Source organism: Aegilops tauschii, chromosome 4 (genome assembly GCF_002575655.3).
Source record: "Aegilops tauschii subsp. strangulata cultivar AL8/78 chromosome 4, Aet v6.0, whole genome shotgun sequence".
NCBI lineage: Eukaryota > Viridiplantae > Streptophyta > Magnoliopsida > Poales > Poaceae > Aegilops > Aegilops tauschii.
The window spans coordinates 36,126,272-36,145,464 of NC_053038.3; the positions used below are offsets into that span (position 1 = coordinate 36,126,272).

Consider the following 19,193-nt stretch of genomic DNA (forward strand, 5'->3'; position numbering starts at 1 on the left):
CACGTTTTCGTCTTGACTCTCTGGTAGAAACTTTGGGGCACTCTTTGAGGTTCTGTGTGCTAGTTGAATAGATGAATCTGAGATTGTGTGATGCATATCGTATAATCATACCCATGGATACTTGAGGTGACATTGGAGTATCTAGGTGACATTAGGGTTTTGGTTGATTTGTGTCTTAAGGTGTTATTCTAGTACAAACTCTATGATAGATCGAATGGAAAGAATACTTCGTGTTATTTTACTACGGACTCTTGAATAGATCGATCAGAAAGGATAACTTTGAGGTGGTTTCGTACCCTACCATAATCTCTTCGTTTGTTCTCCGCTATTAGTGACTTTTGAGTGACTCTTTGTTGCATGTTGAGGGATAGTTATATGATCCAGTTATGTTATTATTGTTGAGATAACTTGCACTAGTGAAAGTATGAACCCTAGGCCTTGTTTCAACGCATTGCAATACCGTTTGTGCTCACTTTTATTACTTGTTACCTTGCTATTTTTATATTTTCAGATTACAAAAACTTATATCTACCATCCATATTGCACTTGTATCACCATCTCTTCGCCGAACTAGTGCACCTATACAATTTACCATTGTATTTGGTGTGTTGGGGACACAAGAGACTCTTTGTTATTTGGTTGCAGGGTTGTTTGAGAGAGACCATCTTCATCCTACGCCTTCCACAGAATGATAAACCTTAGGTCATCCACTTGAGGGGAATTTTCTACTGTCCTACAAACCTCTGCACTTGGAGGCCCAACAACGTCTACAAGAAGAAGGTTGTGTAGTAGACATCAAGTAGTTTCTGGCGCCGTTGCCGGGGAGGTGAGTGCTTGAAGGTGTATCTTTAGATCTTGCAATCGAATCCTTTTGTTTCTTGTTTTATTACTAGTTTAGTCTATAAAAGGAAACTACAAAAAATGGAATTAAGGTTGCCTCATATGCTTCATCTTTTTAATGTCTTTCATGAAAATGATGGGAAGGAAAATTGTGCTCAAGTACTAGAAGAAGAATTACATAGAATGCTTGGCATAAAATATGTGAATGATGAGCATGATTGCAATGTTGTTAGTATGAATTCTTTGAATACCCATGATGCTAATGATATGCAAAGCCACAAGCTTGGGGATGCTATGTTTGATGAAGATGATATGTTTAGTCCCCCAAGTTTTGATGAGAATATTTATTATGATGAAAGCATGACTCCTATTTATGATGATTATATTGATGAAAGTGGGTTTGGAAGAGTGTCAACTTTAGGAAGTAATTATCCCACTATTTTGGATGATTTTGAATATTATTGTGATAATTATGAAAGTGGATTTGGAGAGGTCATGACTTTATTTAGTGATGAATCCACTATTTCGGAAGAGGTTCCAATTGATTATGAGAACAAAGTTGCTATCTATGATGATTATTGTGATGACATGTATGATATAAAGAATAATGATAACCATGAAACTTGTCATCTTGATTTTAATTTTCAATTGGATTATGCCTCACATGATAGTTATTTTGTTGAGTTTTCTCCCACTACTATTCATGAGAAGAAACTTGCTTATGTGGAGAGTAATAAAAATTATATGTTTGTAGATCATGAAAAGAATGCTTTATGTGATAGTTATATTGTTGAATTCATTCATAATGCTACTGAAAATTATTATGAGGGAGGAATATATGCTTGTAGGAATTGCAATAATATCAAGGTTCCTCCCTATGTGCTTAAAGTTTTAAAGTTATGCATGTTTTGCCTTCCTATGCTAGTTGATTATTGTTCCCATAAGTTGTTTGCTCACAAAATCCCTATGCATAGGAAGTGGGTTAGACTTAAATGTGCTAGTCATATTCTTCATGATGCTCTCTTTATGTTTCAATTCTTATCTTCTATGTGAGCATCGTTGAAATCATCATGCCTAGCTAGGGGCGTTAAACGTTAGCGCTTGTTGGGAGGCAACCCAATTTTATTTTTGTTCTATGATTTTTGCTCCTGTTGAGTAATAAATAATTCATCTAACCTATGTTTAGATGTGGTTTTATGTTTTAATTAGTGTTTGTGCCAAGTAGAACCTTTGGGAAGACTTGGGTGAAGTCTTTGCGATCTTGCTGTAAAAAACAGAAACTTTTGCGCCCACGAGATTAGTTGCCATTTTTTACTGGAGAGTGCTTTTAGGTTGATTCTTTTTGAAGATGATTAATAGACAAATCCCCCACGTCCAACAATTTATTCTAGAATTTTTGGAGTTACAGAAGTGTTAGAATGATACGGATTACTACAGACTGTTCTATTTTTGACAGATTCTGTTTTCTATGTGTTGTTTGCTTATTTTGATGAATCTATGAGTAGTCTCGGAGGGTATGAACCATAGAGAAGTTGAAATACAGTAGATATTACACCAATATGAATTTATAATGAGTTAACGACAGTACCTAAGTGGTGATTTATTTTCTTATACTAACGGAGCTCACGAGTTTTCTGTTGAGTTTTGTGTTGTGAAATTTTCAAATTTTGGGTAAAGATTCGATGGACTATGGAATAAGGAGTGGCAAGAGCCTAAGCTTGGGGATGCCCAACGCACCCCAAGGTAATATTCAAGGACAACCAAGAGCCTAAGCTTGGGGATGCCCCGGAAGGCATCCCCTCTTTCGTCTTCGTTCATCGGTAACTTTACTTGGAGCTATATTTTTATTCACCACATGATATGTTTTGCTTGGAGCGTCATTTTATTTTATTTTGTTTTGCTTGCTGTTTGAATAAAATACCAAGATCTGAAATTCTTAAATGTTAGAGAGTCTTCACATAGTTACATAATTATTCAACTACTCATTGATCTCCACTTATATCTTTTGGAGTAGTTTGTCATTTGCTCTAGTGCTTCACTTACATCTTCTTAGAGCATGGCGGTAGTTTTATTTTGAAGAAATAGATGAACACTCATGCTTCACTTATATTACTTTGGGAGTCCTAAACATCATGGTAATTTACTTTGGTTATGAAATTAGTCCTAATATGATGGGCATCCAAGATGGGTATAATAAAAACTTTCATATAAAGTGCATTGAATACTATGAGAAGTTTGATTCCTTATGATTGTTTGAGATATGAAGATGGTGATATTAGAGTCATGCTAATTGAGTAGTTGTGAATTTGAGAAATACTTGTGCTAAAGTTTGTGATTCCCATAGCATGCACGTATGGTGAATGCTACCTCTTGAGCACTGCGTTGGTTTTCCCTTGAAGAGGAAAGGGTGATGCAGCAAAGTAGCGTAAGTATTTCCCTCAGTTTTTGAGAACCAAGGTATCAATCCAGTAGGAGGCCACACACGAGTCCCTCGCACCTACACAAACAAATAAATCCTCGCAACCAACGCGATAAGGGGTTGTCAATCCCTACACGGCCACTTACGAGAGTGAGATCTGATAGATATGATAAGATAATATTTTTGGTATTTTTATGATAAAGATGCAAAGTAAAATAGGAAGCAATAAAAATAACTAAGTGTTGGAAGATTAATATGATGGAAACTAGACCCGGGGGCCATAGGTTTCACTAGTGGCTTCTCTCAAGAGCATAAGTATTTACGGTGGGTGAACAAATTACTGTTGAGCAATTGACAGAATTGAGCATAGTTATGAGAATATCTAGGTATGATCATGTATATAGGCATCACGTCCGAGACAAGTAGACCGACTCCTGCCTGCATCTACTACTATTACTCCACACATCGACTGCTATCCAGCATGCATCTAGAGTATTAAGTTCATAACAACAGAGTAACGCTTTAAGCAAGATGACATGATGTAGAGGGATAAACTCATGCAATATGATATAAACCCCATCTTGTTATCCTCGATGGCAACAATACAATACGTGCCTTGCTGCCCCTACTGTCACTAGGAAAGGACACCGCAAGATTGAACCCAAAGCTAAGCACTTCTCCCATTGCAAGAAAGATCAATCTAGTAGGCCAAACCAAACTGATAATTCAAAGAGACTTGCAAAGATAACCAATCATACATAAAAGAATTCAGAGAAGATTCAAATATTGTTCATAGATAAACTTGATCATGAACCCACAATTCATCGGTCTCAACAAACACACCACAAAAGAAGATTACATCGAATAGATCTCCACAAGAGAGGGGGAGAACATTGTATTGAGATCCAAAAAGAGAGAAGAAGCCATCTAGCTAATAACTATGGACCCGAAGGTATGAGGTAAACTACTCACACATCATCGGAGAGGCTATGGTGTTGATGTAGAAGCCCTCTGTGATCGATGCCCCCTCCGGCGGAGCTCCGGAATAGGCCCCAAGATGGGATCTCACGGGTACAGAAGGTTGCGGCGGTGGAATTAGGTTTTTGGCTCCGTATCTGGTAGTTTGGGGGTACGTAGGTATATATAGGAGGAAGGAGTACGTCGGTGGAGCAACAGGGGGCCCACGAGGGTGGAGGGCACGCCCAGGGGGGTAGGCGTGCCCCCCTACCCCGTGCCCTCCTGGTTGATGTCTTGACGTAGGGTCCAAGTCCTCTGGATCACGTTCGTTCCGAAAATCACGTTCCCGAAGGTTTCATTCCGTTTGGACTCTGTTTGATATTCTTTTTCTGCGAAACTCTAAAATAGGCAAAAAACAACAATTCTGGTATGGGCCTTCGGTTAATAGGTTAGTCCCAAAAATAATATAAAAGTATATAATAAAGCCCAATAATGTCCAAAACAGAATATAATATAGCATGGAACAATCAAAAATTATAGATACGTTGGAGACGTATCAGTGAACCGTTATGTGATGAAGTCGGAGCATGATTTATTTATTGATTGCCTTCCTTATGAGTGGCGGCCGGGGACGAGCGATGGTCTTTTCCTACCAATCTATCCCCCTAGGAGCATGCGCGTAGTACTTCGTTTCGATAACTAATAGATTTTTGCAATAAGTATGTGAGTTCTTTATGACTAATGTTGAGTCCATGGATTATACGCACTCTCACCCTTCCACCATTGCTAGCCTCTCTAATACCGCGCACCTTTCGCCGGTATCATACACCCACCATATACCTTCCTCAAGACAGCCACCATACCTACCTATGATAGCATTTCCATAGCCATTCCGAGATATATTGCCATGCAAATTTCCACCGTTCCGTTTATTATGACACGCTCCATCATTGTCATATTGCTTTCCATGATCATGTAGTTAAGATCGTATTTGTGGCAAAGCCACCTTTGTAATTCTTTCATACATGTCACTCTTGATTCATTGCATATCCCGGTACACCGCCGGAGGCATTCACATAGAGTCGTATTTTGTTCTAAGAGTTGTAATTCTCGAGTTGTAAGTAAATAAAAGTGTGATGATCATCATTATTAGAGCATTGTCCCAAGTGAGGAAAGGATGATCGAGACTGTGATTCCCCCACAAGTCGGGATGAGACTCCGGACGAAAATAGAAAAATAGAGAAAAAAAGAGGCCATAAAAAAAGAGAAAAAGGCCCAAATAAAAAAATGAGAGAAAAAGAGAGAAGGGACAATGTTACTATCCTTTTACCACACTTGTGCTTCAAAGTAGCACCATGATCTTCATGATAGAGAGTCTCCTATGTTGTCACTTTCATATACTAGTGGGAATCTTTCATTATAGAACTTGGCTTGTATATTCCAATGATGGGCTTCCTCAAAATGCCCTAGGTCTTCGTGAGCAAGCGAGTTGGATGCACACCCACTTAGTTTCTTTTTGAGCTTTCATACACTTATAACTCTAGTGCATCCGTTGCATGGCAATCCCTACTCACTCACATTGATATCTATTGATGGGCATCTCCATAGCCCGTTGATACGCCTAGTTGATGTGAGACTATCTTCTCCTTTTTGTCTTCTCCACAACCACCATTCTGTTCCACCTATAGTGCTATGTCCATGGCTCACGCTCATGTATTGCGTGAAAGTTGAAAAAGTTTGAGAACATCAAAAATATGAAACAATTGATTGCCTTGTCATCGGGGTTGTGCATGATTTAAATATTTTGTGTGATGAAGATAGAGCATAGCCAGACTATATGATTTTGTAGGGATAGCTTGCTTTGGCCATGTTATTTTGAGAAGACATGATTGCTTTGTTAGTATGCCTGAAGTATTATTGTTTTCATGTCAATATTAAACTTTTGTTTTGAATCTTATGGATCTGAATATTCTTGCCACAATAAAGAAGATTACATTGATAAATATGTTAGGTAGCATTCCACATCAAAAATTCCGTTTTTATCATTTACCTACTCGAGGATGAGAAAAAGGCCCAAATAAAAAAATGAGAGAAAAAGAGAGAAGGAACAATGCTACTATCCTTTTTCCACACTTGTGCTTCAAAGTAGCACCATGATCTTCATGATAGTGAGTCTCTTGTTTTGTCACTTTCATATACTAGTGGGAATTTTTCATTATAGAACTTGGCTTGTATATTCCAACAATGGGCCTCCTCAAGTGCCCTAGGTCTTCGTGAGCAAGCAAGTTGGATGCACACCCACTTAGTTTCTTTTGTTGAGCTTTCATATATTTATAGCTCTAGTGCATCCGTTGCATGGCAATCCCTACTCCTTGCATTAACATCAATCGACGGGCATCTCCATAGCTCATTGATTAGCCTCGTTGATGTGAGACTTTCTCCCTTTTTGTCTTCTCCACATAACCCCCATCATTATATTGTATTCCACCCATAGTGTTATATCCATGGCTCACGCTCATGTATTGCATGAAAGTTGAAAAGGTTTGAGATTACTAAAGTATGAAACAATTGCTTGGCTTGTCATCGGGGTTGTGCATGATGAGAGCATTCTTGTGTGACGAAAATGGAGCATGACTAAACTATATGATTTTGTAGGGATGAACTTTCTTTGGCCATGTTATTTTGAGAGGACATAATTGCTTAGTTAGTATGCTTGAAGTATTATTATTTTTATGTCAATATTGAACTTTTATCTTGAATCTTTCGGATCTGAATATTCATACCACAATTAAGAAGAATTACATTGAAATTATGTCAAGTAGCATTCCACATCAAAAAATTTGTTTTTATCATTTACCTACTCGAGGACGAGCAGGAATTAAGCTTGGGGATGCTTGATACGTCTCCAACGTATCTATAATTTTTTATTGTTCCATGCTATATTATATTCTGTTTTGGACATTATTGGGCTTTATTATACACTTTTATATTATTTTTGGGACTAACCTATTAACCGGAGGCCCAGCCCAGAATTGCTGTTTTTTGCCTATTTCAGAGTTTCGCAGAAAAAGAATATCAAACGGAGTCCAAATGGAATGAAACCTTCGGGAATGTGATTTTCGGAACGAACGTGATCCAGAGGACTTGGACCCTACATCAAGACATCAACCAGGAGGGCACGAGGTAGGGGCGCGCCTACCCCCCGGGCGCGCCCTCCACCCTCGTGGGCCTCCTGTTGCTCCACCGACGTACTCCTTCCTCCTATATATACCTACGTACCCCCAAACTACCAGATACAGAGCCAAAAGCCTAATTCCAGCGCCGCAACCTTCTGTACCTATGAGATCCCATCTTGGGGCCTGTTCCGGAGCTCCGCCGGAGGGGGCATGAATCACGGAGGGCTTCTACATCAACACCATAGCCTCTCCGATGGTGTGTGAGTAGTTTACCTCAGACCTTCGGGTCCATAGTTATTAGCTAGATGGCTTCTTCTCTCTTTTTGGATTTCAATACAATGTTCTCCCCCTCTCTTGTGGAGATCTATCCGATGTAATCTTCTTTTGTTGTGTGTTTGTTGAGACCGATGAATTGTGGGTTTATGATCAAGTTTATCTATGAACAATATTTGAATCTTCTCTGAATTCTTTTATGTATGATTGGTTATCGTTGCAAGTCTCTTTGAATTATCAGTTTGGTTTGGCCTACTAGATTGATCTTTCTTGCAATGGGAGAAGTGTTTAGCTTTGGGTTTAATCTTGCGGTGTCCTTTCCCAGTGACAGTAGGGGCAGCAAGGCACGTATTGTATTTTTGCCATCGAGGATAACAAGATGGGGTTTATATCATATTGCATGAGTTTATCCCACTACATCATGTCATCTTGCTTAAAGCGTTACTCTGTTCTTATGAACTTAATACTCTAGATGCATGCTGTATTGCGGTCGATGTGTGGAGTAATAGTAGTAGATGCAGGCAGGAATCGGTCTACTTGTCTCGGACGTGATGCCTATATACATGATCATACCTAGATATTCTCATAACTATGCTCAATTCTGTCAATTGCTCAACAGTAATTTGTTCACCCACCGTAAATACTTATGCTCTTGAGAGAAGCCACTAGTAAAATCTATGGCCCCCGGGTCTATTTTCCATCATATTAATCTTCCAACACTTAGTTATTTTTATTGCTTCCTATTTTACTTTGCATCTTTATCATAAAAATACCAAAAATAGTATCTTATCATATCTATCAGATCTCACTCTCGGTAGTGACCGTGTAGGGATTGACAACCCCTTATCGCGTTCGTTGCGAGGATTTATTTGTTTGTGTAGGTGCGAGGGACTCGTGCGTGGCCTCCTACTGGATTGATACCTTGGTTCTCAAAAACTGAGGGAAATACTTATGCTACTTTGCTGCATCACCCTTTCCTCTTCAAGGGAAAACCAACGCAGTGCTCAAGAGGTAGCAGAAGCCCACAGAGCATCAGAGATTGGCCAGAAGAGTCCCGAGGCACCCACGTGGGTGGGGGCGCGCCCTACCCCCTGGGTGCGCCCCCTACCTCGTGGCCGCCTCGGGGACCCCCCTGACTTGTTCTCGACGCCAAAACCTCTTATATATACCCAAACTTCGAGAACATAACCTAGATCGAGAGTTCCGCCGCCGCAAGCCTCAGTAGCCACCGAAAACCAATCAGGGCCTTGTTCCGGCACCCTGCCGGAGGGGAGATCCCTCACCGGTGGCCATCTTCAACATCATGGTGCTCCCCATGACGAGGAGGGAGTAGTTCACCCTCGGGGCTGAGGGTATGTACCAGTAGCTATGTGTTTGATCTCTCTCTCTCGTGTTCTTGATTTGGCACGATCTTGATGTATCGCGAGCTTTACTATTATAGTTGGATCTTATGATGTTTCTCCCCCTCTACTCTCTTGTGATGGATTGAGTTTTCCCTTTGAAGTTATCTTATCGGATTGAGTCTTTAAGGATTCGAGAACACTTGATGTATGTCTTGCGTGGGATACCTGTGGTGACAATGGGGTATTCTATTGATTCACTTGATGTATGTTTTGGTGATCAACTTGCGGGTTCCGTGACCTTGGGAATCTATGCATAGGGGTTGGCACACGTTTTCGTCTTGACTCTCCGGTAGAAACTTTGGGGCACTCTTTGAGGTTCTATGTGTTGATTGAATAGATGAATATGAGATTGTGTGATGCATATCGTATAATCATACCCACGGATACTTGAGGTAACATTGGAGTATCTAGGTGACATTAGGGTTTTGGTTGATTTGTGTCTTAAGGTGTTATTCTAGTATGAACTCTATGATAGATCGAACGGAAAGAATGACTTCATGTTATTTTACTACGGACTCTTGAATAGATCGATCGGAAAGGATAACTTTGAGGTGGTTTCGTACCCTACCATAATGTCTTCGTTTGTTCTCCACTATTAATGACTTTATAGTGACTCTTTGTTGCATGTTAAGGGATAGTTATATCCTCCCACCTTTACTGGGTTTTTTCGTCTCTCCTTCCCACCTCCCAGTTCTAAAAAAAACAACCAAAACCACATCCGCGGCGCCTCCCAGTTCGCACCTCCCTCGCACGAACTACGCTGGAAAAACGGACAAAAAAAGACCTACGAAATTAAACCAGCGAGAAAAGTTCCAGAGCGAACCAGAGAGGCGTCCACAGAGCCCTCGAGCGAGAGGACATCCCTTCCCCACCGCCATCGCGCTATCTCCGTACAAAGCAGCCTCAGATCCCTATCTCCGTTCGCCGCCGCCGCCGCCGCCGATCCCCTCGCCATCGCGCTCGCAATAAGGATCGAGGGCTCGAGAGGGCTCCAGAGTGTTTCGTTTCCCCTCTGGCCCTTCCGCGTGTCTCCTCCTATCTCCGTACCGATGGCCGCGTATTTGCCGCCTCCTCCTTCCCCCGTCCATTGTGAGGGCGCCTGCGTCACACACAGACCCTGCCCCATCCTGTATGTTGGTCGTTGATGGGGTGAGAGGCGCGACCACGATCCAGTTGGGATCTCGGTGTGGACTCGTTCGTTGTGATGGAGGACGGCGCTGCCTCCCTGGTGAATGGGATCAAAGGGAGGGACGTGAAAGTCGACGAGGCAGCGGCTGGGAGCCCGGCGGTGAACACTGGAGTTCGTCCGGGGGGCGATCTGAGGCCACCTCAATCGCCGGTGGAGGAGGCTTCCCATCCATGTGTTCCTTCCCTCTCCCAATTCCTTGCTTCCCATCGGAATCCTAGATGGGAGCTGCTGGCCTACAACAGCGAGCAGCCGCTGGCCTACCTAAAAGGTCAGCAATTTTCGTCCCTGCATTTCTTGTATTTTAATTGATCGTTTTAGATTGTACAAGATGCTCACGATCTGTTTTCTGAAATTGCTGGGATAGTGTTAAGGAATAGGCAAACACCGTATTCCATCTCATGTTTTTCCTCAATCCTTGTCCTTCTAGGCATCCATCACATGTTCGGTAATGACATAATGTTGATGCATAGTGCAGACTGGCTTTTTTAATCACGTTAACAAATCGGGTGAGGAGGATTTGATCTTGAACAATAGAATGTCACCAGGTTCTTGTAGAATGTCTCCACATCAGTTTCCAGCATGGTCTCTGCTGTTTGTCCATACGGGCAATGAACATGCCATGTCACGCATACTAACAGAACGTGGATTTTTCATGCATATACTTCGGAGCCCTGCTATCTTGGCCGTCCGTCTTTCTAGAGAGTCTCGAGATCCGAGGAGTGCTGTGGGCGCTTACAAACTTCATTAACAGGTGGGCGTGTAATACAGAACGGCTGCTTCGTAGGTCCTCAAACGGAACAGTAGCCGGCAGTAGACCTGTGCAGTCTTGTTCTTTTCCTCACGGCTGGATTCATGCAGATGCCCAACAGCGAAGTGACATATCCCAGTCACAGCACCAAAGGCATTGTTTTTTAGGTCTATTATGCAAGGAGGAACAGCTCGTCCGATTCCCTCTAGCAAGTTTTCATCTCGGAGGAAGTCCAATGGCGACCGAGGGCATGCTCCATGGCGGAGTAATCCCTTTCTCCTCCAGGTAAGTGGTTATATGCATCACCATTCCACCTCTACAAATCCGAGCTGCCACAACCCTGTGTTCTAACCATTTTTCCTCATCTTCACCCTCTTCGTATGCAGTCCTGGGTCTCCCAGATCATCTGTCCCCTTCAAGGTCCAACATGAAACTGAAAGAAACACTGAGCATCCCAGAGTAGAGAGTGGCTCCCGTGTTCTTCAATCGTTGGATCAAAACATCCTAGCGCAGCCTACGCGTCCAAGGTATTGAGCTTTTTCAACTAACCTTTCAGATTCAGCGACACCGAAACCACCCAGTTATACCTTACCGGCAAGATAGCCGCTCATTGAACTTTTTACTTGCTTGATGCAGCTCTGTTCTTCTGCGAGCTTCAAGCATTCCTCAACCGGATGGGTCATCTGATTGCGCGCAGAACTGTGTGTCTGGCACAAGCCAACTCGTCGTCCCCGGCTGGAATAAAAGGTCAGCGTGTTAATTATGCCAACGTTTCTGAGATTTAATCCTCTATGAACTGTGGCGCTCGCTTATGCATCCTTTGTCATCGATCTTGGATTGGATTGCTAATTTCTTATTTTGCTCACTGCGGTTCACACGACCAACGCACGGATTAAAAAAGATATTAACTGTATAAAACCCCATTGTCATGCGCAACAGATACTGCATTGCTCTTTGTACGTCAGATTTAGTCTCCATCTCTTCTCGTGACAATTTTAAACTGAAAACCATTGATGCAGAAATCTAAATGACATTTTGGCATCACATTATCTTGTCCTCTGAATATGCATGCATCTCCTTCTCGTAAGCATACGCCATATATCCGGTGCATGATCATAGTTCCCCTTATTCAGAAACGTTGGCTTGTTTCGACAGGAACATCGGTGTTGAGGGTCCTGATTCCCGAGTTACACCTTCTAAAATGTCTGCAATCGAAGAGCGTCTCTTGCAATTAAAGGACCGCACGGGTGATGCAATATTTGAGCCTACAGCAGGCACAACTTTCGACTCTAGCCAGGAAGCATACGATTTCTATAATTTGTATTCAGGGAGTGTGGATTTGGCATCCGTCGCGCAAAAAGTCGCACCAACACAAACAAATACAGGAGCATGCATGAACTCTGTGTTAATGCGCGGTAAATTTGGGGCATGATCTTTTTTCATCACTGATTAAAGATTGAACTACGATTTGTGGTGCTCCAATGATGTCCTTATGTGTTTTTTTGTGATCATAACTAGGGCAAGCCCAAAAGGGAGAATGCATCATCTTGCAAGACTGATTGCAAGGCAATGATCAAATTGTTACGCACAGAAGATCATGGCTAGTACGTGGCTGCCTTTGTCAAAGAACACAATCATAGGCTGTCATCAGGGTACGATCAGAAAATGCAGTGGAACTCTCATAATAGTATTGATGCAATACGTGAAACTTCATAAAAAAATCTCCGAGAGAACAACATCAGTATAAGCAAGGTTTATAGTATTTTGGGTGGTGGTGAAGAGAGCTTGCAAACGGTGCCGTACCGAAAACAAGTCTTGAGAACCCTGTGTGCTAAATATTCACAGGAGTCAATTAAAGATGATTTAGCAAAGACAATGCAGCTATTGCAGCAAATGAAGGCAGAAGACTACAACCTGAGAGTAGAAGTTGATCTGGACGACGCTGAAGGTCGAATTCGTTCAATGCTATGGTGCACCGGGAAGAACCGAGAGGACTACTTGCATTTTGGTGATGTAGTTACATTTGACACCACATACAAGACAAACTTATACATGGCGGTGTACTAATGCGTGAGGAGACAGAGGCAGCATTCAAGTGGGTTTTTAGCACATTCTCTGACTACGAGGACGAACCCCATGATGGAGATGGGCTCCGACGACACCGCACCGGAGCCCATGCCTGTGCATGCCGGCCGCACCATGGGGCAGGCGCACTACAACGCCGCCATGACGGAGGAGCAGCTAGCGATGGCGCCTATGTTGGCATTCCAGCAGGTGCAGGATGAAGAGCGGTACAACATGTCCCTTCTAGAGTAGCACCGCCTGGCGGAGGGCCAGATAGACGGCGAGCACGCGAAGAAGGAGGCCGTGACGGCCATGGCCCCGGCGAACCCCAACTTCGTCGCGGAGAAGCGTGTGATCTACGAGGCCGTTCGAGCTCAAGCCGCCGCCACGGATGCGCTCCTGCAGGTGATCGCGGACGAGAACAATGCCAGCTGCGCCTCCTACGCGCTGCCGACGAACTATCTGGACGGCCCGGTTGGGCGACAACAGGGTCAGCGCCACTATTTTGATCGTGGACCTCACGTCCACCTACAACAAACAGGTCAATATCCAAAATTAATCTCATTTTAAAAGGTTTGACGCAAGTAGTTTCAACATAGAAAAGAATTCAAAAACAAAAAAAATGGTTTAAAAGATATGGATGTTTTAAATTAGACTAGGTGAAAGACATGGTTGGATTTATTGTGTTGCGGAAGAGAGAGAGAGTGAGAGAATTATTCGGGCACGTTACTGTCATACATGCATGTGAAGTACAGTGTTTTGCTGAAAAGCCAATATTCTTTACAAAAATTATAAATTATGTAAAGCCATATACGGTGTTAGGTGGCACTAGTTGGCTGGTTAGAGCGTTGGCGGTAGGTATTGGTACCGCACAATTTTCATTTTCCACGTAGCATACCCTAGGCAAAACTGACATACTCCCTTCATTTTTATTTACTCCCATATTAGAATATAAATATTTATCATAACAAATCTATATGATGTGAAAGTACATTTAATAATGGATCTAGTGGTATTGATTTGTTATTGTACATGTTAATATTTTGGTCTATAAACTTTGTCAAAATTTACAAAGCTTGACTTTGATCAAAGTTAATATGCAGAGTAAATAAAAACGGAGGAAGTATGTTGGAAAAATGATCTTGGAGTATGGATGGTTTAAATAGTCAGTTGGATTCTTCAAAAAAAATCAATTAGTTGTATTAAGTAGTCGATTGTAATGTGAAATGGCAGCATCAAAATATATCAAAAGAAAAATCCATCTCGCATTTGGGGACATCATATTTGATGTGGCCGCCCATAAATTGGTCTATTATGTATCGTTGATTAGATGGAATATCTCCAGCGAGCACACGCATCTGAGAAAAATGAAGCAGTTTCAAGCGCGCACAAATTCGGCGTATGGACGAACTGAGGGTCCAATCTATCATGGGACAACTTGCCTCAGTGGTCTCCTCATTAGGCTGATTACATGGTGATCCAGGTCTAAAATTCGGCAGAATAAATTTTTTAGCTGTGCACGCGGATACCTCCATCTAGCTAAGGGTCTGTGATACATTATCCAGACCACCGTCCCTTGCCTCTCTGGCGCGTCCTCCGCTGCTCCGGATGTCATCTCTTTCGTCTCTCGGGGAACTAGTTGAAAACCGCGGTCACCGCCGGGAATTCATACCTGTAGAAGCCGCATGTCTGTGCAACGTAGCCCTTCACGAGAAAAGGCTGGCTCTCCGCCGCATGCAGCACAGCGCCCTTTTTATTTAGTGGTGTGCAGCAGGCTATTGCAAAACAAAAAGTGTGCAGTACAGGCACAGCGCCTGCGAGATTCCTTTCGTCGCTTGTGCGCGGCGGGGCATAGCCCGGTCGGCTACAGTCCCTGCTGGGCCTTAGCCTTATCACCGTCGACCGTCTGCAGATCCAGGATGGTTACAGTTGTTTATTCGTTGGGTGAGAAAACGTAGCTTATTAAATACAACGATCCATTGCCACGCGTACGGCCCAGATAGCAGGACTCCGAAGCACATGCTGTCTCACATATTATCGCATACTAACAGCACCAATACAGATACTTATGCTTGCTGAATTTAGTAGGTGAGAGGAGACATCAGATCAGGTTGCAATGTCGTTGGCATGGTTGACTGTACAATCTTAAAACATGTTTACGGAAAATGTAAGTACCACATTACGTTCTCATACATTATCTTTCACATTTACTTCTTTCTCTCCTTTTTTATTGGAATCTACAGTCACTGTTCATGATGTATTACTGCAGGAATGCAGGAAAGATCATCCGGAAAATGGACTGCTTCAACTACTTTTTTTCTGATGTACTCCTTGTGTAAAGAAATATAAGACCTTTTAGATCACTGATCTAAAAGGTCTTATATTTCTTTATAGAGGAGTACTATCTAATGTAATTTCTTTTCTGATAGTGGCATTGAATAGTTCACAGTTTTGATGGCCTCTTGATTCATGCCATTAATAGTTTTTTTCCACAAACCAATGATGGTTTTCAGTATAAACTTTCCAAAATCCAAAATCCCTTCCACGTACTGGTCAATTTCTGAAAATTGACCCAAAAAAATTCCAGTGTGTTTCTCTGGTTTAACTCTTTCTTATACTGTTTTTAGAAGCTATGATGAAAAAGAAGTAACCATTCTAAATCCTCTTATGGTCTTCTATGTAAAAGCATCACAAGGTTACTCAGTACTACTCCCTCCGTCCGGAAATACTTGTCGGAGAAATGAATGTATCTAAACGTATTTTAGTTCTAGATGCATCCATTTTTATCTATTTCTCCGACGAGTATTTCTGGACGGAGGGAGTATTATTTAGTTCTGGGTTTTCCAGGATGTAAATTCCTTCACTGCATGTATATACACTTTGTGAGTTTTTAATAGTTTGTAAGGGGAATTTCAGGCAAAAGAATTCATTATTATTATTTTAGTGATTTTCATTTCCTAATATTTGGCTTTATTCATGTTTTTGAACATGAAAGATCTTCTTGGTGATACCTTAAATTTTCATGCAAGTGCAGAACGATTTTAGGGTTGTGTTCACACTTTTCTTTTAATGCTCAGTTGTGTCCTCTTGCAATGCAACATTACCATATTGCTGGTAGCTCTTATTTTTTATGTGTCTCTTCACATTTCGATGCCTCTTCATTTCACTGAGAATGGAGTATGGAGGACCAAAATGCTACCAGGGAACGTAGGCGTAGCAGTACCTAAAATTAGTCCACCTTGTGCTGGGTTTGTGTGGCTCCACTTGTATTCAAGTTTGTATAGATCATTGTGATATTAATAAATAATGATTGTTATTTCTTAACACTTGATTGACCAATTTTTCCACGGTGGTGGCCATAACATTAAGACTGGAGCAGGCTTTGGTATTGATTAGATGAAGTTGAGGCTCAATGGAAGTATTTGGGGGAGCGAAAGCTTTGTCCCAAATCAAGCATCGTCGAGTAGATGTACTTCAGTTTGGGTTGTATGAGTAACCTCTTTGTTTTAGTGTATTTTCTATTGATTCCCTTTCTCACATGTCCATTATATTGTTGACGTAATATAAGAATGAGATATGTTACAAAAGCGAGCAGGTTTCTATTACAGAGTATATTGTTTTAGTGTAACCGTCTCTAAGCGGAAGACAATGGAGGTATGTTTCTCTCATGTGCTTTAATCATATGCATACATGGTTGCGTATTAGAGCAACCCATTGTACTCCCTCCGTTCCTAAATATTTGTCTTTCTAGACATTTCAACAAGTGATTACATACGGAGCAAAATGAGTGAATCTACACTATAAAATATGTCTACATACATCCGTATGTGGTAGTCATTTGAAATGTCTAGAAAGACAAATATTTAGGAACGGAGGGAGTATTAGAGTATTGGTTCAATATTAAAAACAGTTCAATATTAAAACAATTTACATTGCGATCCCAACTAACTTGATCTTACTCTGTACTTTTATTGACAAAATGGGGACAAGAGAAGCTTGGTTAATGTAAAACTTGGAATAGCTGATGAGTCAATGGATAAGTCAAAGGTTTGGAAGCTTGTGGAGATAACTGATACAGCTCAGTGCAGATCATTAAAACTGGATGATAGTATTAGCACAACTAAGGTGATACTTCTTCCCTTGCCTTTTACCTCTGTATATTTTTGAATATGCATCATTTTCTAGCAATCTTGTGGGTGCACTGCCATTTATAAGGTTGCTATTTTGTTAAATTAATTCACAGTGTGATTTCTACGTGTAGAACACTATTTTAGCTCTCGTTAGATGCTTAACGTTTGACAAGTGTCTTACGGACATGAACAGTCATTATGACTACTAAGTGAAGCTATATCTTCAGGATCCAATTCCAACCACGTCGACCAGAGCAGCTCTGCTATCGCCGCAGGCCGTCCGGTGCAAGAGACCACCGGACGGGTTCAAGCGCTTCGCGACGCGGGTCAAGAAGCCACCAGCTGAGACAACGATTGAAAAGGCGGCACCACTGTCGTCTCCCTCCACACTCTCAGCCATGCGCCGGCTGCGAGCTCGCACGCGCACGTGGTCGACCAGCACCACCGCCGCAGATTACTCCCCGTCGTCGCGTCCAAGTCGTCGTCGTCATCGTCGTCGTCGCTGGAGGACGACCCTGAATATGGTTACATGCGGACGTTGGTAGAGCGCGTCGGGTTCATGCGCGCAATGCCGCCGCCGAACCGGCCGTTCAAGGGCCACTCCATGTCATCCCCGGTGGACCCGATCGTGTTCCACCTCCTGGAGCTGGACCTCCCCGCGGACGACTCCGACGACCGGCACCAAGGCCCGCTGCGGCACCGGTGGAACCGGAAGCTCCTCTTCCACCTCACGCAAGAAATCCTCGCCGACCTCCTCCACCTCGACGACAACGGCGCCTCCTCCGCAACCAGACTTCACGGGCTGGCGCTGCTATCGAAGGTGTGGAGCACGATTAAGGCGTTCCCGGCAGCGGACTGCAGGGTGGTGGGTAACATCGACGTGCTGGTGGCACTGGACCTGCATGTCACCCAATTTCGTTGTCTTCGGGGGTTAGATGATGACACATGGACACCATTCGGTGGCAGTTTGATGTCACATGGACACCATTCCACCTGTTATTCAATACTACTATGAGAAAAGTAGGGAAATGCGCACCCTCTTCAAAATGTACTGGTTCGTCTCGTGGTCTCACCCACAAAAACAGAGAAGAGGAGTGTTGGAACCGCTCTCTTATACGGATGGATGGAGGTAGAAGAAGGAGGAGCACAGAGAAAATGGAGGATACACTGGATTTCACCCAGCCGCACACGGCCCCGTTACACTATTCCAGAGCACCAACTGACCCACAAACACATTCGTGGCCATGGCTTTGTAGTGGCATAACAATGCAGCGCCCACGTTTCCTTTTGCGCACGTACGCACGAAGCCTAGCTAACTACGGAGTACCCTGCATGCAATCCATCGCGCACGACGCGGCCATCTCCACCGGTCAATGCTAACAACCAGCTAACTAACTCGCACCACACGCATGCACACGGACTCACGCACACACTATGCCACGCTTCTGCTGCGTCCCGCCCGTCCCGCGCACATCCGACACGCCCGACGAGCCCGACACCATCAATGCGTCCCGCGCGCACCGGCGCGCCCGACGAGCCCGACCACACCACGCGCCGTGGCTTATTCCAACAAGGAGCAGGGAGCTCCTCCCTCACACTCGTCGGCTCCAAGGAGCCCCGCCGCCATGCATGGTGGAGAGGAGCAGGGAGCTCCACCGCCATGTAAGGTTATATCTATTGTTGCATCTTGTAATTATTAATTTGGAATAAATTATGCAATTGGCATTTATATATGTTTTACTCTGTCTTTTTTGTAGGCAAACCAAGTCTGCAACGTTTGAATATTATACTCAGTCAGTTGCTCGACTACTTATAGTCCTATTACTTGAGACTTATACTTTGTCAGTTGCCGTGTACATTATTCTGACATAAATGACACCATGTCTATGTGCAAGTCAGAAGGAGCTGACCATCTAAAAAGATGTCAAATTAGTGTGGTACATGCTTCAGTACTGCAAGTTGGAGTAGCAAGTAAGTATACATCAAAAGAAAGT

At 42.9% G+C, this 19,193-nt stretch overlaps 1 protein-coding gene across 3 annotated transcripts; it reads left to right on the forward strand.

Moving 5' to 3' along the window:
* Positions 1-9,875: 9,875 nt before the first annotated feature.
* LOC109747316 (uncharacterized) lies at positions 9,876-13,878 on the forward strand. 3 transcript variants are annotated; one of them, XM_040386528.3, is made up of 7 exons: positions 9,876-10,525; positions 10,733-11,008; positions 11,116-11,290; positions 11,392-11,532; positions 11,642-11,752; positions 12,161-12,420; positions 12,524-13,878. In XM_040386528.3, the coding sequence occupies exons 3-7, from the start codon at positions 11,241-11,243 to the stop codon at positions 12,562-12,564; spliced, it is 603 nt and encodes a 200-aa protein (XP_040242462.1). In that variant the 5' UTR covers positions 9,876-10,525; positions 10,733-11,008; positions 11,116-11,240; the 3' UTR covers positions 12,565-13,878. The 3 variants fall into 3 exon arrangements, with proteins under 3 accessions (XP_040242462.1, XP_073352252.1, XP_073352253.1); XM_073496151.1 differs by lacking the exon at positions 10,733-11,008 and having other exon boundaries at positions 9,885-10,525; positions 11,009-11,290; XM_073496152.1 differs by lacking the exon at positions 9,876-10,525 and having other exon boundaries at positions 10,532-11,008.
* Positions 13,879-19,193: the final 5,315 nt, after the last annotated feature.